This window comes from Bombus flavifrons, chromosome 16 (assembly GCF_040668555.2).
Source record: "Bombus flavifrons isolate JBK064 chromosome 16, iyBomFlav1_principal, whole genome shotgun sequence".
In the NCBI taxonomy this organism is placed as follows: domain Eukaryota; kingdom Metazoa; phylum Arthropoda; class Insecta; order Hymenoptera; family Apidae; genus Bombus; species Bombus flavifrons.
Window position 1 is genome coordinate 10,070,911 of NC_138457.1, and position 17,359 is coordinate 10,088,269.

Here is a 17,359-nt window from a genome sequence, read left to right on the forward strand (position 1 = left end):
GCAGAAAGCTCCCAACCAACTACTACTCACTAACGTGATAAAAAAGAGTTTGTAACGTTCTCCAACTATTTTATTAAATTTGCCAGATATTCATCGTGAGATTTATTTTCAAATTTCCCAAATTTCGAATTCTCTCTCAGTTATAAATATTTATGTCAGGGTTTATTCAATGTATCTTCGTAAACCAGCATATTCTCTTTCCGTCCTAAGATGTATTAAAACTATTCTTGATTAAAAAAGAAAAACGGAGGACAGAGAAGGGAGAAAAGAGGAAAGCTCGTATTTCCGCGCGAGTACGGCGGCGAAGAAAACTTTCGTAATTAATAAGTAATTTCCTCGCTTTATGGCGGAGAGAAAACTGTCATAAAAAGTTGGCCCGCTCGTTTCTTTCTCCCCGTGGCAAAAACAATAGAAATAAATATCGAGGATATCGGCGCCGTATTTCATCGCCAACTAATTCCCCGCGATCCTCCCTGCCAGATACGCTTCTCCAAACGTGTGAATGCTATCGATTACCGGGCACGTAATTAATTTCGTTTCCTAGATTGCGATTTTTCTGTTTGAAAGTTAAGGCGTTGAAAAACAGTTGAAAGTCACGTTTGCGGTATATACACAGTGTCATGTAATTGCTGATATAGCCAATCAAAATTTTAGGTGAAAAAGCGAATAAAAGATTCGGACGAATATTTGCCCATTTTGAAAGTTGGTTTCTGAGAAAAAAATCAGTGAAAAATTTCAGTGTATTTAACTGCTTTTTCAGAACAAATTTCAATAATTATTTATATGTATTTATTACATTCGATAATTACTAGACAAAATTAATACGCATCGAAACGAAATGTAAAACATTTATAATTGTTTTATTAATAAATCTATTAATCCCGAGTCAAAGAAAAACAGAAATGGCAATTAAAATACGAGAATACAAACTCTTTCTGGTGCAAGCAATTTAGTCCACTTTAAACATTATAAAAATAAAACCGATTAAAAATAAATACTGTTTTATTGATCGAAGAAATATTTGTGAGTTAACGTTTAACAAACAAATACAAACGAGACTTCATCGATATCCATCGAAAACCAGCTAACTTATTCGAATTTTGAACCTTCGTCCTATTTAAGCCCGCGTTTGACAAATGATACGCTTATACTACTTGATTAATGCTTCCTTCGTTCAAACCAATTGAAAGGCTTGTAACAAAATCAATTCGTATAAAATTTTTCGATTTTCTTTTGCATAACGGTGCACTTTAATAGGTTCGAGTGGAATTCACAAAATGATGGAGCACGAAATGACGGAAAGTAAACGATTTGTACTACGGAAAAATTGCAAGTTCCACGTTCCACGCTTATTATATTTTTCTACAAAAAGATAAAAATCGGCAAGAGTTATTTTCGTCACGAACCCTTCAAATATTTATCAATCTCCAAATATGAAACCACAGGTGACTGATTTTCAAAAATGACACGATACGATTGTCCACTGTCGGAAAAATCGTTGGAAAATCGGAAAGTTTCGGTACGAACGAAACAAACCGATGCGGAACAATGGAGGAGGCGAGGCTTTCGCATGTTGCAAGTGGATTTGTTTTCCATGGCACACGTGTGTACAGGAAAATCGAGCTCGTAGAGAAGTACAATTGACGCGGCTGACTGTTTGAACCGGCAAATTCAAGAGTAGCTGAAGTGGGGAATTTTATTACCGGTAACAAATCGAAAGAAAGAAACGAAAGGACAAAAGAACCGGAGAAAAACACCGGAGTTTGGTTTACATTCGACGAATAGCTCGCACAGCAGCTGACATATCGAGCATTTCCTTTTTTTCCCCGCGTCTTTTATATCTCGTTTCCGTTCTTTTAACGTAAAAGAGAGAACTGAAAGGTACTTTCAAAATTGATTTCGTTGGAAGGTTTCGATGGAAGTACTTATTTCGGAATTTCACAGTTTCGTCGAAGATCGTTGTCAAGTTGAACTGTCTGACAATTAATTTCTGTTAATTATCAAATTATTTCCCGAGTATCCACGAATATCATCAAACCAACAAAATCTTTGAAAAAATCAGCAAAAATTTCTTCGCGTTTGATAGAAAGCTTCCTAATTGGAGTACAGTACTAAATTATACCGAATAGCCAAGGATCCACGACCACAATGTGTCCAGCAAAAGGATGACAGCGGCAGAGAGAAAGAGGGATATGTGTAAGAGACACGTAACACTTGCAAAGACAACGTCCGTTGCACTGAGAATAGAGCGGAAACAGAATCAACAAGATGGAGTCCGTTGCCCTAGGGATTGTTCATAAATTATGGACGCGTTAATTGTAATGGAGTTCCCAAACCGGACTGTTTATTGACTTCGCGCCGTTGATGAACCTTTGTACCATGTATTTTGCCGGGAATTTCGAATATCTTGCGACGATGTTTCACAGATTCAATTTACATCGTATTTTGCGAATTAAAGAGAATTATTTCTAAGAATTAAAACACTGTCCTTCGGATTGAATTCGTTCACCCAATATTCTTATACGTTTTGTCGAGAATGTTGCGCATCTTGTAGTGTTATTTTAGCAGTTTCATTCATATCATATTTTGCGGATCAAAGAAGAAGTTAATATTTCAAGATTGCAAGTTTCTTCGGGGTTTCTTTGAAGATACTTCGCAGAAAGATACGCGTGTAGATACTTTCTTCGTCCATTACACACGACGTGCAACCACAATCACAGAGAACCGAAAGTCTATCTTTGGATGGAAATAGACGCTCATTGCGCCAAAGATTTGTAACATAGCCCAAAACCTGACCAAATAATGTTGCTACGTAGGAAAGGAAACTTTTCGAAGCATACGCGACATGCTCGCGCCCGAATTCTAGCCACGATCTCTACTTGCTGATACCTAACGATAAAACTAAAAACACCGGAGGACCTCGGATAAAAAGGCTGTCGTATTCTTTGATACAGGTATGGCGACAACAGCTGGCGCGAACACGGTTCTCGCGCAATAAGCATTTTAAATGCGCCGATGTTCTGAACTTTAGACGCGTTAAAAGTTAAAAAAAACGGTCAATACCGGTTATTTTAAACGCTGTCCTCTGCTAAAAACGTATGTAACGCAAATGGTGTAGTCGGCGCGGGCGGAACCGCGGACGCAGCTAGTATTATATACAACGAAAGGACATGTTTCAGGATTACTATTATTACCACGATCGTTATTAAATTCGGAATGAATTTATTTGCGCAGAAAATGTGAGAACAGTGTACCTGTTTCGATTTTGATAATATTGAAATTGTTTGTGGGTGGAGTTCATGCTTCGATTATCGGTATCTTCGCTGCTGTATCTCCCCGGAAGCGCATAATCGAAGCTTTATGCGACAATGTCGGACCAGGATCTCCTCTCAAAGGCTGCGAACGCGTTTTCGAGATTCAAATTGCCCCTCCGTCTACCCCTACATCCCTCGAACGATATTACTCGATGAACGTGATTAATTAACGTGTCTCATTCGTACGGTGTAAAAGGGATCTGAGAGAATTTTACGTGGTCGTGAGAACTACGACAGCAGTAAAAAAGAATTTATGGCGACTGGGAAATTGCTAGAATTTTATACGATAAATTTTGATCTCGATCGATTTTCCGATACTTCGCTTTGTTTCTCTCTTGTGTGTCCCTTTTTGAAGGAATATCATTTTTCTAATAAATGATAGAAATCTTTGTTCCTATAGCAACACAGAGACAGTTTAGTTGGAGATTAGGTTTTAAATAAACTTTAATTTGGGGATGTAATTGGTTGATTTTTTAAATTATTTGCTAGTTAATTATTTAGCAGCTTATTCTGCTTATATTAGAAATTTCTTATCTTGAACGTTATTGCAGTTCTATATAGCGTAGAATTCGTAAAAGAAAATTCTATAGCGAAGAGTCCAAGTACTCACCGCATTGTTGGTGTGCGTTTGATCGGTTTTGAGTTCTCTATGGTTGCTGAATTGAACGTAAACTGCCCTGCCACGGAGCTGAGCCATACACGAGGCATAGTAATTTACCATCGTCGCAGCAGCATTTTCATCCGCCATTTCCAGGAACGCCTGCAACAGAAAATCATCGGAATATGGTTAGAAAAATCTATTAAATCAGAAAATTTAACTAGGACGATCGCCTTTTTATAAATAAGTGATTTATTGTAATGACCTTTTGCCATCTCAAAACATCATTTCCCAAACATTCTATAACACATTCCAAAGAAGAATTGCAGTTTGCAAATCTGAGACATCTTGAGAATGCGAGAACAGAAATAAGAAAAGGAATTCCACTTTCGTGGACGATTTCAATATGGTCGAAGGTAAAATCGGGAAACGACGCGTTTTGAAATCCAAAAGAGAGGTTAGCTCGTCGCGCAATCCAAATATTAATGCAGAATTATCTCTGTAATTGAATTTCCGCGTATTCTCCGTCGATGTTACTTAATTTCCACTCGAAATTCCCTCCTGGTCGCGGAATACAACTTAAATATTTGCCAGGAACAATAAAAACTACTTTGCAAGGCAATGAAACGTCAACATTTCGATTGCATCGCCTTTTGAGTGTGTTTTTAATACGATAATGGGGCAGGAACGACTTCGAGCCAACGACCATACTGTTCTGATGAAAATCTTAACAAAATTGAGAAACAATAGCAAATTACCTTAGAATATTTTAATATCGTATTATTTCTTCTTTAATTTTACTAAAATTTCGGGAATTTAACGACTGTATGTCCAGCTCTACGGACTTCGATGTGGATTATGCAAGAAATGTAAAAAATTATACCATAATTTTAATCTAGCTTGAAATAGAAATTCTAAAAGTAAAATTTAATTGAAATTAAATTAAATGAATTTGGTTTTTAAGGCAAAATTTGTGATAATTTTGATGGTAAATGAATGTTGAAATTATAACGATGGATCAAAGGAAGAAATTCTGATATTGCACCGATAATTATGATACAATTAATAGAAGTGTAATGATTAATTGTAGAATGGATAGACTAATAATGGGATATTTAATTGCAAGAGATGTTTATGCTAGGTAAATTGTTATTCATTCGAAATTCTATACCGCCTGTCCTGTGTATCATTTTGAATAGAATAATTAGATTCATTTATTTAGAGAAGGTTGAAATTTATTTAAACGTATAATTTTTCTATCTTTCGTCATATACGAGATACCAAACATATTCATGTTGTATAAATAAGAATTTATTTATAATGCATATCTTAAATACCTCTTAATTGTAGAAATGGGACAGAGTTTCTTTTCCATCGTACAAACGAAAAGAGTGGCAAAGTCAGTAATATTTCAAGATCTGTATGGAATGCAAGTTGCAATATACCGCTTAAATAACGTGAACGGAAAAAAAGTAGGCAGGTTGTAAATTCCCTTCATGGGGCAACTACCGAAGAAAGTATGTTTCTGAAAATGATAAATAATTAATTGCACTTCGTTGGCAGAAGTGCCTTAAGAGATATCGATTTCTCGTTAAAACGTCTCAAAAGACACTTTTTCATTCTTCTCTTCCCTCCACCTTTAAGCGTTCTATATTTTTTCCCTCGAAACGAGGTATTCTCCTTTGAGCTCGCTGGAAAATCGAGAACAAGGGATACTTTTTAGAAAGAAAGAAGAATAAAAAAAAATTCGTGAAAAATTAATTTTTCCGTAGAACCTACCCAGAGAAGCTTCCAAGAAGATATAAATTCGTCCTACTTGTCACGGAATGTAAAAATTAATATGAGAATATTTATAAACAGAGAAAATAAATATAATAAAAAAAATTAACGATTAAATCGACAGATTTATATATCGAAAGATTATTGGAATAATCTTTAAAGAATTCCGTATAAATATCATATAGAAATTACGTTAAATAGTAGGCAAAAGTTTTAAGATCGACACTGAAATTTCAACAGACAATTAATTTGAATGAAAAATAAAATTTAAACTAAATATTGGTTGAAATTAAGATCGAAATTTAAATAGAAAATTAGCCGAGTTTAAAAACAAAATTGAAAATTAAATTAAAATAAAATTACATACGAACTGGTCCAAATTAACTTTACGATAATCTTATTTAAATATTGATAGAATTTTAAAGAATTCCATAATACTCCTCAAAATATTCAGAAAACTCCTATTTTGCACCTTTACTTATCTATATAAAAATATCTATATCCGAGTATTCGAGTCAAATGTTTTCACAAATCAACCTCCTCTATTAAAAAGCAAAAAAAAAAAAAAATCACTCTACCGCTCCATGCAATAATAATTCCTTTCGCCGCCCTTAAAAGAAAAGAAATGGAAAAGGGAGGAAGAACAGGAGAAAAATCTGTCGAACGATCCAGAGAGCAAATTCGAGATTCCAGGTCGATTCGCGGAGGGAAAAGGGAGAAACAGCTATGTGCTTGGAAGGCATTTTTACATTTGCCTCGGAGCACAGCCGCCGCCATAATGGAATATCTGAAGTTCAGCTCGGGTAAACACACTTGGGACACGAGGAAATTCAGCGGAAAAGAAGCAGGATGAAAAGGAAAACAGCCTGTTTTCTCTCCTTTCCTTTTTTTTTTTTTTTTTTTTAGAAAAACGGCACACACAACAAAAGCTTTCATTTCAATTACGCCATCCCATTAAAAACTATGTACAGCTTCGATTGTTAAAAGAGTATTTCTCTTCTTTCTCATTTTCTACTAATTCTTGCATTTCACTTGCACTTGTTCCTCTTTGTTCGTTTGTGAATATTTAGAATTTAATTATTTTATTCGTTTCATATGTTACTTTGTTTAACCAGAATCCAAAATATCTTTTTAACATAGTCCTGACATTCTGTTTTTGAGCACATAATAATACGAGATCGATTCGTAAATGTTATTCAGTTATCAAACTTTAAATTACTAATTACAGGCTGTACATCTAATTTCGCACGCGAAGCAATTCCCATTTTCCCTTCTTTCGTAATTCTTTGAAACTTTGAAATTTTATTTCGCTCTCGTTTTCCCTGTTTTCCTTTTTATTCCGTCCGTTCTCGGTTTCTCGACGTCTTTTTCTCCACATCCCTTATATTTTTCTTTCGCCGGGCTTTTGCTTCTCCTTGCCTGTCAGTCTACTTTTAATGAATTTCTAGTCTGAAAACTATATTATAAAGACAAGAGCGAAACGCTCCCTGTTCCTGACGATTCTCTGAATTTTCATGTAATTCCTCGAAATAAATTCTTGTATCACTGACGTGACTATCTAAAAATGTATGTATTTAATACAAGAAAAGAAACGATACAAAACAAATAGTTACTTATGAATTGTAAACGTAATTCCGCCCGGCTTGAGTCTCGGAAAAAATTAAGAAATAAGATTTTTGAATGATCGAAAGAATGGCAGTCGCGTTTCACCGCGTTTACAAAGGGTTTACAAAGCTCTCCAAGAGGTTGAATACTTAAAGCGTACCAACCGGAATTTAATAAAGAGAATCCGCTGTTGAAGATCGACAACAGGAATGCAGGAATTATTTTATTATTACATTCTGTTGCGTTCTTGAAAAATATTCGTCGATTCGAAATGCGGTTCATGAACGAAGTCTCAAACATATGTATATATTTATGCTACCAAGTAGGAATAAGAAAAAAAAAAAACAAAATCTCTCAAGGTCCGAAAGGGTAAATCAGATCAACAAATGAAAATTGAGTCTCAAACATTTTTACGAGCGTTTGAATCGTTGAATCAATCTTGAAAAAATTTTCCGACCCTATTCTGCTTTAAGAAAAAAATGTTCGATCGATACGAATATTTTTTGCCATTAACATTAATTGTATAACCCAATTTACTCAATTATTCGTCCCATATGCAGAGGAATTATTTTATACAAAAGAATTCACGCAACAAAAGCGGCTCGACCGAGCTGCAGCAACGTGGAACAGCTTCGCTCGTTCGCTTTAATTCTAACGCGCGATTCCCATTAAACGAGTCGCAAAATCCGATCAAAGAAAGTCCCGGAAACTTCCAACAACTGAAATTAACGACATCGAACTATTAAATTTCTGCAAACTGTCGCTGCGACTACGTAAACAGGGAAATGAGGCGCGGCGGAGGAGCGAAGGTGTTTTAGAGAAACACGGAATTGCAACGGGACGACGATCACGCACAGGCCTCGGAAGGAAAACGAGACACTGGCATGATTGCTCTCTCTTCCATTGCAACTCGGATTTTCTCGAGAACCCGACGAAACGGCTCCGATTGTCTCGGTTAGGGTAATGCAAAATCTCGATCATCATTTTGCATCAGAATTTTCTCATTTTGAATCAGAAATGTAAAAAACAAAGGAAAGAATTTTCCAGCCCGTGTTTAGAAAAGCTCCATTGGAAATAAAAGATTGCCACCCCCTTTGAACCATTTTATTATCTAAAAATAAATACATTCCACTTTGTCATTCCCAAGACAAATGTGAAAACCTAACACCCTTTCAAACATATCCGCATAATAGCCCTGTCAACTAAAGACAAAAAAAAAGGCAGAAATAGGAAAAAAAAAGAAGGAGAATCGTGAAAAGTCATAGAAGGGGCTTCGTTAGAGAGATTTCCGGATGCGGGAAAAACGAGGGTAAATCGAGTTTTGCGGGACGAACGATCATTCATTCGCATTTCCATGGGGTTAGTCATCGCCCTGCGAGAAGTACGACGGGGGAATAATATCGTCGGCAGTACGAGAACACCGCCAGTCCTGAATTTAACCCCGTTAACTCCGTTTCGAGGCGCTAATGACGCATAGAGCCGCGCAATTGGGTTTTCGTTTGGAACGCGCGGGCCGAGCGCGCAGATTTCTCGCGAGGACTGGACACACGCTCGCGTGTCCTAATGTCGAACCGTGCTCGGCAATTGTTACACCCTTGATTGCCGTGAAAATGATCTATTCACCTGGAAATGAACGCGCAGTCGGCCTCGAAAGTTCCGGCGATTTGGTTGACACTTAACCTTGCTACGAATTTTTATATTTCGATCTTGCTCGCCTTTTAGCGTGTAAAAAGAATTTCTAACGTTCATGATTGTGGTTAAGTTCCACAACAGCTTGCAATCGTCCCGGAATAACGACGTACTCGATTCAGAACAAAATTAACCCTTGATAAGATTCCTAATTTTCTATCGTTCGTATATTTAAAAAAAGCTCGCTAATAGCCCAAAAATAAAACAAGAGAATAAAATATATCTCGTGAAAGTAACGTAAATAGACAATCAGAAGGGAAAGAATAAAAGAAATAAGAATTACCTAATTACCTAAAGAATGGAAGCCTGTTGACAACGCAATGATAATGCAAAATACGAGAGAAATTAAAAGAAACACACGGTAGAGCCCATTGAAGACGACAAAGGAAGAAAAGAAAAAAATGAATATTGAAAGTCATCATACACCGAAGGATACAAGATATTAGAGGGAAGAAATCTAGGAAGGAAAGAGGAGTACTTAAATGTTAAAATTTCACTGAACGCGATAAAAACAATAGCTCAACTGAGGCTAGCTGAGAAAAAAACATTCTACCACAAAGAAAAAGTATACGAGAAAACAATGTAGAAAGAGAATTATACGCATTGCGCAACAGGTACAAAAAGGGGAAATGTAAAGCACACGTTATTAGAATATCCCCTATACGAACAGTTATAGGCGGTGCATCCGAAGGGAAAAGTAACGATAAACGAATTGCTGATAGTGAAATTCGAGAACGGAGCACGAGAACTATTCTACGATGTTTAAAAGCAATAAAGTTAAGGGCATTCTTCAGTAATTACGATAAAGAATTACATTCATACGTACATACATACATATTAAAAAAAAAAAAGGCTCAGTTAAAAATAAGAAAGAAACCAAAAGATTCTTGATACGAATCTCGCAAATAAATAAATATAAATAAATATAAATAAATATAAATAAATATCCAACGTTAGCAAACTCGCAATTGCCCCAGCAGGGTGAACAACAATTTCCCCGAAAATAAATAGAATGCGGCGAATTTCAAGGAAACCACCGTGAAAGGGTAATACGGAGACGAGGTTACGACAGTGGTCGCGTGTAAAGAGCCGTTTTCTCGATCTTAAGATCCCGTCCAGCCCAGACGAATCGTGATCCCTGGATTACCACGCGTAACCCATCCCCAATGGCGGCGGGGCAATCTTCTCTCGCCGCCTGTGTTCGCCCTATGTCGCCCATAAAGACGTTATTGGATCGAATTCCCGTGCCACGCCGTAAACAATCGCCCTGCTGGTGTGTTCTACACAGAATACAGCCTGTATGTCGTTCCGATGGACACGCGACACCGTCAATGGGGCGACTCGGCCATTCTTGGCGCTTGGATAGCGAACGCTGCGAGATTTCAGAATTCTTCCGGATTTCTAATGAAAATAATTATGGGAACTACCGTAATTGGGTTTTAAAATTTTGTATAATGCTTAGAGAGTTTATTTGGAGCTTATTCGAAACGTTACTGCGAGAGATTTAAGGGCTGTTTTAATACCAAAACTACTATGATTGGCTTTCGCTATTTCGTATAACGTTTAGTTCATTTGCAACTTCTTTGAAACCTTACCGTACCAAATTGAAGGGTTCTTTTAATATTAAAATTAGATTTAAGGATTTTTTTTTTTTAAATTTAGAAAACTCGTTGTCTCTCGTGTCTCATAGCAGTGCCAATGAAATTTCGAAACGTTTTATGTATGGTAACACATACGACATGGACGCGAAAGTTTTCTACGATAAATATCCAAATACTTTCGTGAGCCAATGTACGCTTCGATACAAGAAAGTTCGATATAATTTTCGCCTGGAGGCGAAAGAAAATTCGCGAGAAAAATAGAAAAGTATAGTCTTGGGAATGTACAATCATCGGAAGAATGGGTGGCATGACGATAATCGTAGAGGCGTGGATATCCCTCGCGGTAACCAAGCCCATTACAAGGGTAGAGACCGCGTTTATGGCCTCGTAAATCAACTAGAGGGGGTGGCCATCGAGCGATTATTATTTTGTGGATACACCCGCCTCTCTGTCTCCCTCTCTTTCTTTGTACATACGCTACCCGTGAGAAGTTAGGAATCACCTGGTTTAAGAGCTACTGTGAACCGTTAATCATCGTGGTTTATGAATTTTCGAACCAACCCCTTAGTACAAAATAGAAATTGTCCAAGGGTTTCTTTTAACAGAAAATTATCAAATTGTCTCGTAGCGCCTACCTAGTACCATTATCTCTGAACAACTTTAGATAATTCTAAATAAAAATAAAAATTCTTACAACTAGTTTTTAGCTTTCTCAGATACCCACTTTTCTGGCTAAGCTCTGCGAAATCATAGATTCCTGCTATTTTGATATCCATAATTTCAGTTGGAAAATAAGTCTCCGAAAGAAACTGTTACACTTGCATTCAGAAATTTTTCTCCCTATCCTTAATATTAACTTCGATAAACTGGCAAAATGTTTCATTCGCAATTACCAATTTAATACTCGAAGTAAACAACGCGAGAAACGCTTCGCTCAGATTATCAATAATTTTTCATATCCGCGTCGTTTTACCAATTCTAAAAACGTTGAAAAATTCACACGCACCATAACGCTACGGAAAAATCGTACACGTAAAAATCATTTCAAACGAGACTCGACGTTTCCAGCAGATCTCTGATCCCTGCGAGTTCGTAGAATGGAAAAATGGAAGAATGGCAAATATAAGGACACGTGTAACACACCTACACGGTCTTATACACGTATACAAATGCGATGGAAGTTTCGCAGGACAGGTCGTCCCAAAGGATCAAGGAGAAAAGCCGCTTCTGTCCTCGAACGGAAACCAGCGGAAGAAGAAAGAGGGTCAAAAGAACAGGATCATCCTTCTCTTTTTCTCTCGTATTTCTCTGTTTTTCTTCCTGCCCATGGAGGAGAGAGTCTTCTTTTCTGGACGCTCGATCAAAATTTATTCACGCGCGGCAAAATTCTCCGCGGACTTCCGGCTCTCCCTCGGAAGCAGCGATATTTCTCGACACTGTCTCCCACCGTTCCTCCCGTGAAATATATTTTCTGATTCTTATATGGCGGGGCTGACGGTTTTATTACGATTGATCTTCTGCTTGGAGATTTTGTTTTACCTGTTTAGATGGATTGCTTTTAAACAATTTTTTCGTCATTTACGAAGTTGTAATCCTTAATCGTTCAATGATATAGAGACACTCGTTTTACGTTTCTTTCTCCGTACATTTTCCATCTTTGCAGAAAATTCACAATAACAAAATAAAGATATCTAATTGTCTACAACTTTAAACGATACCCCAATCTATCAACACGTACACAAATGTTAAATTCGAATCGCGTTAACAAGCACTGAATTCGTAATAGTAATTGACATATGTTAACTAATCCGAAATAACTACTTTTTCGACAATCTTAATAAACGACTTGAACTAACGCTTCACTTTATAAATTCCATCGAAACCTATCGAAACAGCCCTCTTTTATTTCAAATAAAAACTCTTCGTCGCTTATCAAAAAAGCACCAAATGTACCGTAAGGGTAATTACGAAACACCAAATTTCCAACGATCTTAAGCAACCACACCATAATTAGTCAACCCACTTCGCAAACTCGGTCCAACCCGAGCCGAAGCTCTTCCAAATAAAAAGTATCGTCGTCTTCAAACCCAAACCTGACCCCCTCCACCCCGTTCGTATTTCCGCGATTGATGAAAACCGTAAGCGTCCGGGTGGCAAACTACCCCCACCATCCTCTCCACGAAGAGTAAGAAGCCGAGTTATTTCTGATTTAAATAAACTCGGAGGATCTCGTCTCGACGATTCGAACGAGGAGAGCCAAGGCTTGTTTGCTCGTCGACGGAGTCACAGGGGCTGATAGTGGGGGAGCCGGAGCATGAATGTAATTTATCCGGGCTATAAGGGATGCGAAACGACTACGTTTGAACTCCTCCATCCCCTTTACTGCCTCTTTCCTCCTCCATCTTTCCACCGTGCATCCCTCCAACTCCTTTTTTCTCCGTTTAAACGAGAAACGCTGCACACAGAGGGAAATATCAAGGGTTGGGCGGCCGTGGGGGTTGTTAAGGTAGAAGCTCCGGTGAATCAAAGAAATATTATATCATTAATACAGACCCCAGGGTGCAATGGCGCCGAGTGTCTGCGCCGAGTTTCTCTTACCCTCTCACCCTTCTCGGACCAACCCCCTTTCAACTCCCCACCAGAGGGTCAAAAGAGGAAAAAGAGGTTTGGAATATATATCTTCATAATTTGACGCGGCTTATGTACCGAGCGTAACCATTGTTTACGGCTTATAGGCGCGCTAGATGGGGCTCGTGCTTTATGGCGTGTGCGAGGAATCGAAACAAACTCGTGGATCGAGAAATAGTTTTTTTATAAGCTGTTGAAGAGCGTTCTTAACGCTTGCATCGCAGTTTTGCATTTTTGATGCTGTGGTTTGAAGCGTTGTCTGGTGCTTCTCGTCGCGACGATGAAAATATTTTTCTCTATAAAATTGTTCGATAAATCTATTCGACGTTATTTGTCACAAATGAAACATAGGATCACCTAGTATTTAAAATATTGTAATCCACTAGCATCCGTATCGCCGTTCCAAGCATCTAGCAACCAAAATTCGAACGTGTTTAGACGACAATCTTCAATTTTCATGCGAATTTATGGTTTTGAATTTTTGACAGCTGTCCTGCGCCAAATTTTCACCAGAACCGCTCATATTCAACCACTCTAAATTCTCAAAATCCTGATAAAATCAATAATAAGCAGAACGTGTTAAAAGTAATATAAAAGAATGACAAAACAGAAAAAGAAATTCCGAAAAATTATAATAATAGACAAAGTTCGATCGATTGAGACATTAATATATACACTTTTATTTCCCTTTGGAATAAATTCGTTCGGTTTTCCTCGGTTTTCTCGATCGGAACGGGAGATCGGATTTTCACCCGAAAAATTAATAAACACCCGAAAGGCTAAGAGGATTACCTCGGTTTCGGTTAAAGCTCGTGTTTCCACGAGTCTACAATGACGCGTGCACACGGCCGGTTCTCACGGCCGCAACAAAACTTGATATAAACCCCCCACCCTGTCCCTTCTGATGCATTATGGTTTTCGCCGGACGAAGCTGCTTATAATAAATCATTCGGACCTCCTGAATGTTACTTCCCTCCCGGAGTATGCCTCGAATGAACAAAAGGGATCTCGTGGTCGCGTGATTCAGCTCCGAATGATGAATCTACGCGTCTCGTCTCGTTTCCTTGAATAATAATTAGTCACATGGTATTTAAAGACTCTCTTAATTTTGCAACGATTAATTTAATCGAATTTTTCTTCCTTTCGTGTTTATCTTTGCGGATGCAATTAGATCGTTCGTTATTTAGATAGGTCAATCTTAATCTTCGAATTTTTATTGCCACTTAGGTCTTTACTATTATTCAGCAGAGTTTTGTAAAACAGTGAGAAAGATACAAACACAAAGGCGTACCTTTCGAATGCACTCAATGTGCAAAAACATAGAAAATATCCAAATTTGGGCTACTAGCTGTTTAAAAAAGTCCAATTCGAGACAAAAGCTTCAGCTGCAGTCACCAAATACCACATTATAATAACCCTGGAACACACACATTCAGTCGCTCGCCAACTATCCTCTATTTTCCAGCCAATGACTATATACATATATATGTATATAGAGAATACGCAACGAAGCAAACTATAGTCTGCTATACATTGCACGTTGGAGCGTTTTTCGCCCGAGCGGTTCGCGTAATAATTTTCCACGGATCCGGAAGCGAGGTTCCTGCAGGTTAAGCTCTGATATCCATGCATTCTCGAGGGACACGTGGCTGGCTCCATTGGTTCGATTAATTAATTAGCACCCATTATCGAGTTTCAAGAGCGAGTCGAGAGTCCGCGCCGCGGCTCTGTGTGTTTTCCGTACCCTCGAGGAAGCAGACGGCTGAGCTGGCCCGGAAACGAGCCAGAACCTCAGGGAACATCCGCGTTACGAACACATACTACGGTATAGGGTGAAACGATCGGCCCGGTTAACATTTTTATTTATCTCTGAGCCTACAAGTTGTTTCAGAAATGAATGGCCAAATTCTATTCTCCCTCTAACGGACAGAGATTCAAGGAACAGTATTTTATTCTCTGTAGCAGCGGCTCCTAGACTTTTTCGACCCGCGTACCACTTGGCAACCAATTTTCCTAAACTGAGCCCACCTACTGGTCAGAGAAACAGCGTAAACGCCAAGCAGTCGAAGCGTCGCCAACTCAGTATGCTTGGTGTATTTTGCATTTTTCAATCTCTTTATCACGCCCGTAAAACAATAATCACGAGAGATTCTAAAAACTATGGAAAAATGTGGGTTGCGTGAACAACGTCCTTTGGGACAAAAGTTATGAGAATATTGATTGAAAAATTGCAATGAAAATCGCGAGTGAAATTATTTGCATCGAGAAGTTGAATAATATACGGCAAAGGGCTAATCAATCGAGAATCGATGAATGCATTGTCCGTAACAAGTATTTCGATCATCGTTTTGTAATTATCGCGAAACTTCCTCAATTCACGGTTTGGTAGATTCGGAATATTGAATCACCTAATGGTTGTTTCTGTTTCTCTGAACTCGGTGAATGGACTAATAGCGTTGCATCGTCTACCCAACTTTCAGCTAACAATTCCCTTCGATAACTTCTCGTTTTAGTCGCAAATTCATACCTCGTGTATTTCAAAAAATCATTTAACGGGTATCAATAAAATCTTCTATTTATTTTAGTATATAGGAATTTTAGATTTCACTCAAGTAAAACAGGAAATTTATTAAAAATAATGAAAACATAAATCATAAACGTAAGTGTACACATTCCTTAATTAGTTTACTCCTTAATTCCTTAATTAGTTTAGATATGGCGCATGTTGATTCTACGCCATAGATGAAGAAATTAATTAAACATCGAACAAAAGAAATGACAAGCCAATGACCAATTTCAATTACGGAATAATACAATCTTTCGCTCTTTGCAATCATCATTAAATTGCTTCTCCAGAGTCAATATGCAATAATAAAATTGATGTTCCATCTGTCAAACTTTACGCAACATTAAAAACAAACGTGCTAATAATGGAGTGCAACTTGCTACCATTAACTTGTCATGAATTTATGCACCTCTAAAATTCACATTTTATCTATATATTTGTTCATGAAAACAAATCCCTTGGTATATAATGTAAAGAAAGGGGATAAATAGACGAAGCATACGTTATGAAGTATATACGTAGATATAAATTACAAGAAAAAATAAACATAAAATTTAGACGCGTGTACCTATAGCAAGCGTATTAAAGAGTAATATTAAAGAGTGAATCATGGGGCTGACCGGATACATCAATTCCCGAATGTACAGCGCTAGTATGGATAGCTACGCGATTTACGCGATTAAAGTAGCCATATACCGTACACCGTTGCCCAGAATGGAGCAAATTGAAATTCCTCGGACTTTCAGAAGGATATTTTAGTTATATAAGATGTACATACCTACCTAACATAAAAAATCCGAGGTATTAGGTGTATCTACTTAATATAAAAAAAAAAGAAACAGGTGTACACGACGAGGAATTTGTCGAGGAGGGTTCGAAAATCCAAGTAGCAACCCCAAACGGCTGCAAGTCGGGATGGAAAAGTTTGGCGGGTGAACTTTTCGCGAATAGATCGCGAGAGAAGTGAAAAACGTAACTAGCAACGGGGACAACGGGCGACACACACACACACACACACACATACAATTCATCCCTTTGGGAGTAGCGAAAGAGGGAAAATACCGGGCCGCGGTTGGCCAATGGGAATCGAAGCCGCAGAAAAGCCCCTGTGAAAACTCTTGGCCGACCTCTCCGCCCGGTTACTTCCACCCTCGGAGCAACAACCCCCGACTTTCTGTAATTTCCTCTTTCTTTTCGTCTTCATCGCGGCTTCCCTCGTGGGGAAAAAAAGTCGCCTGCAAGCCGAAAAGCCGATCGCGTGCCTCTTTCGTCCCAGACTTTTCGGACTTTTCATGGGATGCTCGCTGCTGTGGGGTGGGTCTATGGTTTGTTTGGGTATACTTTGGTTTGTAGGTATGTAGCATGGTTTTTTTGCGCGTATTATTAAGCTAGTTGTAGAATTAATGGATAATGTAATGGATATTGTCAAATATTTGATAAAAATTATCAAGTAATATGATGGAATATGTACGAATGGTTAAGGCTCGAAAATTCAGTGTGCGATTAATCTTAAATTAAAGTCAAATTTAGTAATTTTTCAGCTTCTGTACGTATACTTATTATGCGTATAGGTTTTCTA

General features: G+C 37.9%; 1 protein-coding gene across 21 annotated transcripts in view; it reads right to left on the bottom strand.

Annotated features, from left to right (window-relative positions):
- Positions 1–17,359, bottom strand: part of heph (polypyrimidine tract-binding protein 1 heph) — a 415,917-nt gene that overhangs the window by 60,790 nt on the left and 337,768 nt on the right. For all 21 annotated transcript variants that reach the window (XM_069130464.1, XM_069130468.1, XM_069130475.1 and 18 more), the window contains one exon: positions 3,925–4,074. In XM_069130464.1, the coding sequence (XP_068986565.1) occupies positions 3,925–4,074 (150 nt within the window). The remainder of the gene's footprint in view (positions 1–3,924; positions 4,075–17,359) is intronic.